This window comes from Mastomys coucha, unplaced genomic scaffold, assembly GCF_008632895.1.
Source record: "Mastomys coucha isolate ucsf_1 unplaced genomic scaffold, UCSF_Mcou_1 pScaffold20, whole genome shotgun sequence".
Classification (NCBI taxonomy): Eukaryota; Metazoa; Chordata; class Mammalia; order Rodentia; family Muridae; genus Mastomys; species Mastomys coucha.
Genome location: NW_022196903.1, coordinates 33613710 through 33617412, shown reverse-complemented (window position 1 = coordinate 33617412; position 3703 = coordinate 33613710). Strand labels below are relative to the sequence as shown.

The 3703-nt window shown below is 51.8% G+C and overlaps 1 protein-coding gene and 1 long non-coding RNA gene across 8 annotated transcripts in view; one reads left to right on the top strand and one right to left on the bottom strand.

Moving 5' to 3' along the window:
• The window catches only part of LOC116098755 (putative RNA-binding protein Luc7-like 2), a 55712-nt gene extending 54564 nt beyond the window's left edge, over positions 1–1148 (bottom strand). For 4 of the 7 annotated variants that reach the window (XM_031381586.1, XM_031381583.1, XM_031381585.1 and 1 more), the window contains exon 1: positions 667–804. Coding sequence is in view for 5 of the 7 variants with exons in the window: in XM_031381583.1 (XP_031237443.1) it covers positions 667–727 (61 nt within the window). In the remaining 2 variants the exon portion in view is untranslated. Of the gene's footprint in view, positions 1–666 lie in introns of all 7 variants that reach the window. The other 3 variants (XM_031381592.1, XM_031381587.1, XM_031381594.1) reach the window with 3 other exon arrangements.
• A 136-nt stretch (positions 1149–1284) lies between these two features.
• On the top strand, positions 1285–2097 carry LOC116098757. Its single transcript, XR_004121938.1, has 2 exons — positions 1285–1404; positions 1661–2097. It is a non-coding gene; the product is annotated as an uncharacterized LOC116098757 (long non-coding RNA).
• The last annotated feature ends 1606 nt before the right edge of the window (positions 2098–3703 follow it).

The following is a 3703-nucleotide window of genomic DNA, read 5'->3' as shown; positions in this document are numbered from 1 at the left end:
AAAAAAAAAATAGGCCTAAACACTTCTACAAAATGGGGCCAAACACACCCACTTTAAGAAACCATGGTTTGGGTCAGATTTTCCACACACACGAAAAAAAAATGTTGACTCTGTAGGGCTCGACGAAGCGTCCCTGGAACTGGGGGTTAGTAGTGAAGGAAGGTTTCGTTCAGACCGGGGGAGGGAGGGAGGAGGTGTTTCTCTCCACACTCTAAGAGGACGGCGGCAAGGGGTGATCCGAAAGCCCAGAGGAAAGGAGCTAGAGCTGGGGATGGAGGCCTTAGCGCTCCGCCAGCCCCTGATCAATGGTCATAACTGACCGCCCCACTACACGCAAGACAGACTTGGGCTCTCCCAACACTGCCAAGTCAACAGCAGGAAAAAAAAAAAAAAAAAAAAAGGCACAAACTCTCCTTTCGGCTACCAGGCCCCGCCTCGCCGCATTGGCAGCAGTTCCCGCCAATCCGCACAGGCACCGCCCCCAAGCCCGTCTGCCAAGCCCTGATTGGACTGGAAGAGAGACGGGGGCGGGGGGACGGGACCTCGGGCTACCAATCTGGGAGCCCCTTACTCGGCCACACGCGCGCACCCAAGTGCTCCCTCGGAGGCCTTCCCCTCCCCGGCGGCGGCCCCTCCCCCACCCCCAGGGCTCTGGCAGCGACTTACCGTCCCGAGAGGTGCCCATTAGCTGGTCCAGCATAGCGCGCATCTGGGCCTGCGCCGACATGGCGGCGGCGTAGCGGGCGAGCGGGCGGGCGGGCAGGCGGGGGTGGGGCACCGGCCGGGCCCGGGCGGGCGGGGGACGAGGGGGAGGGGTGGGGGAGGTGCGGCGCTGTCTCGGTGGCCGCCGCGGCCTCGAGGCCTGCGAGGGGGAGTCGGAGGGGGGTCGTGGAGAGTCCGGGCTGCGCTCCTCACGACGGCGTGGACGCGGAAGATGGCAGCGCCCTCGAGAGCGAGCCCTTGCGCCCTCACTCTCCGTCCGGTTCCTGAGACAGACGCGACAAGGGCTAAAGCCGACTCTCGCCTCCTCCCGACACCGACACCCGCCAGAAGCCGTCAACCCCCCCACTAGCGAGCTCTGACGCCGCTCGCCACCGCCGCCGCCGCGACGGGAGCGCGTACGCAGCCCGCGCCTAGTCGTTTCCCGTGGGGGGTTCGGCCAATCGCCATCCAGCTCGCTTCGCTCCGCCCCGCCCCTCCCGCAAAGGGCCCCACCCTAACGGCCGCCAAGCGCGTTCCCGCGCGCTTACCGCCCCCTCCCTCGGAGGCTAAGTCTCGCGAGAAGGTGGCTCTGTTTTAGCCTGCTCCAAAGCCGGGTCGGCCCCAGGCGTCGAGCCCTTTTCTGCTTGCTGCGCTGGCGGCCCAGCCCCAGATTAGCAAGTGCCAAGCTTAGAGCCAGTCGGAGTAAGTAGTTCCACGGAAGTTCTCAGGGTCAGTGCCTTCCCGACGGATGCTGGCGGGATCGCAAGCCGGTGGGAGGGCCGAGCCCAAGCCGAGGACACCTAGCCTTATTTATCCTCAGGCCAATGCCCCTCATCAGTCCCCGAGCTGGGACGAGTCAGGGTCAGGAAAAAGATAAAAAAAAAAAAAAAAAAAAAAAAAAAACGCGAGATCAACACCGTGGAAATCAGGCATCTCCGACCCCTTTTGCTACATTTAGGACGGCTGGAAGCTGCTAGTCTGAATTTGGAGCTGGGCGAAGGAGAGCTTGGGACAGGCCGCGATGCAGAGCCGCGCGTTTCCGCCAGACGAAGAACAGCCTCCTGGGCTCTTGACTGGCTAGCCCTGCACTCCCACCCACGCCTTGCTAACTGCGACTTTCCATCCGTAGTTGATTTCTTAATCCCAAGGCTGGCGGGGGTGAGGCCAGAGCGAGCCAACGGGAAATAACCCAGGCCACGGCTGCTTACTGGTTTTCGAAAAAGAAGAAAATAACCTGGCGATTCTTTTAAGCTGAAACGTCGCTACTTTCTAGATAATAGGAGGGAAATTATGGATTCTTTTTTTGCCGTTTCATTATAATTGCACATGCATTGAGGAATTAAAATTACTAACTAGTGCCAGATTCATATTAATAAAATAGTGTGAAAGGGCAATCACAGTTCCAAGGTTTATTATTCGGAGTACTGTTTTTGAGACAGGGTGTCACTGTTATGAAAAAAAAAAGTGAGAATGCTCTGGAAACTCATGCATAGGTTGAGACTTTTTTTTTTTTCAGTTCTGCAGAAGCGAGGCATCACAATGTCTGATTCAAAAAACTAAATTCTAAACAATTCCAAACAACTACTTGCAGAGATCCTTTGAAAATTGTTGTACAATGGGAAGCCTTAGAAGTTAAAAGTCTTCAGTTCCCATCACCCTTCTGACTGCTCACAACCCTTGAACTCCAATGTCAGAACTGATATTTTTCTTCTGGCCTTTAAGGACACCAAGCACGCATCTGCACATACATTGAGGTAAAACAATCAAATACATAAGAATTTTTTTTTTTTTTAAAGGAAATTGATGTAAATAGAAAACTGCAAACTAAGTTCTAGAGAGATGCACTATTATAAATTGTATCCAGTATTATCCTGAGAAACACATTCTTAGAAAAGTAACACAAAAATGCTGAGTAATTATGTTGAAGTGTTTGTGGTTTTTGTTTGAGACTGGTCCTCACCATGTAACTGTGAATGGATTGGAACTGACTATGTAAACCAAGCTGGCCTGTAACTCAGAGATTGTTTCAAACTGGAAACAAACGGGAAAGGATATTGGTTAGTGGTAGAGCTCTTGTTTAGTGCAGGTAAGGTCCTGATTTTAATCCCCAGTACTCACAAGGAAGAGGGGGAAAACAAACTCACCTTACAAAACAGATTAGCCTAATTAACTTTTGTATAGTTCAAAACTGCATTGCTGCTGGGCATGGTGGCCCACGCCTTTGATCCCAGCACTTGGGAGGCAGAGGCAGGTGGATTTCTGAGTTCGAGGCCAGCCTGGTCTACAGAGTGAGCTCCAGGACAGCCAGGGCTATACAGAGAAACCCTGTCTCAAAAAAACAAAAAAACAAAAAACAAAAAAACAAAAAAAAACAAAAAAAAAACTGCATTGCTTTCAGATAAGCATCTGGTTTTTTGGTTTTGGTTTTTTTTGTGTGTGTGTGTGTGTTTGTTTGTTTGTTTCCGAGACAGGGTTTTTCTGTGTAGCCTTGGCTGTCCTGGAACTCACTCTGTAGACCAGGCTGGCCTCAAACTCAGAAATCTGCCTGCCTCTGCCTCCCAGTGCTGGGATAAAAGGTGTATACCAGCACTGCCCGGCTGACTTATTCTTTTTTTGATTGGTTTGTTTTGAGACAGGATTTCTCTGTGTGGCCCACCCTGGCTGTCCTGAAACTCCTTCTATAGACCCATCTGATCTCAAACTTGGAGATCTACCTGCCTCTGCCTCTGCCTCTGCCTGGGCAGAGTGCTGGGATTAAAGTTTGCCTCACCACTGCCCAGTAGAAACACCCTCCCTGAGTTCTAGTGAGAATAAATAGGCATTGATATTTGAAATCTCTGGAAGGAATACATAGTAAGAGCCAAACTGAAGCTAAAAGAACTAAGCCAGGTAGGGCAGCTCGAGCCTGTAATTCCAGTAATGACAAAGCTGAGGAAGGAGGATTGATAGAACTTTGAGCTCAGGTTGGGCTACATGAGACCTTGTCTCAAAGAATAAAAAA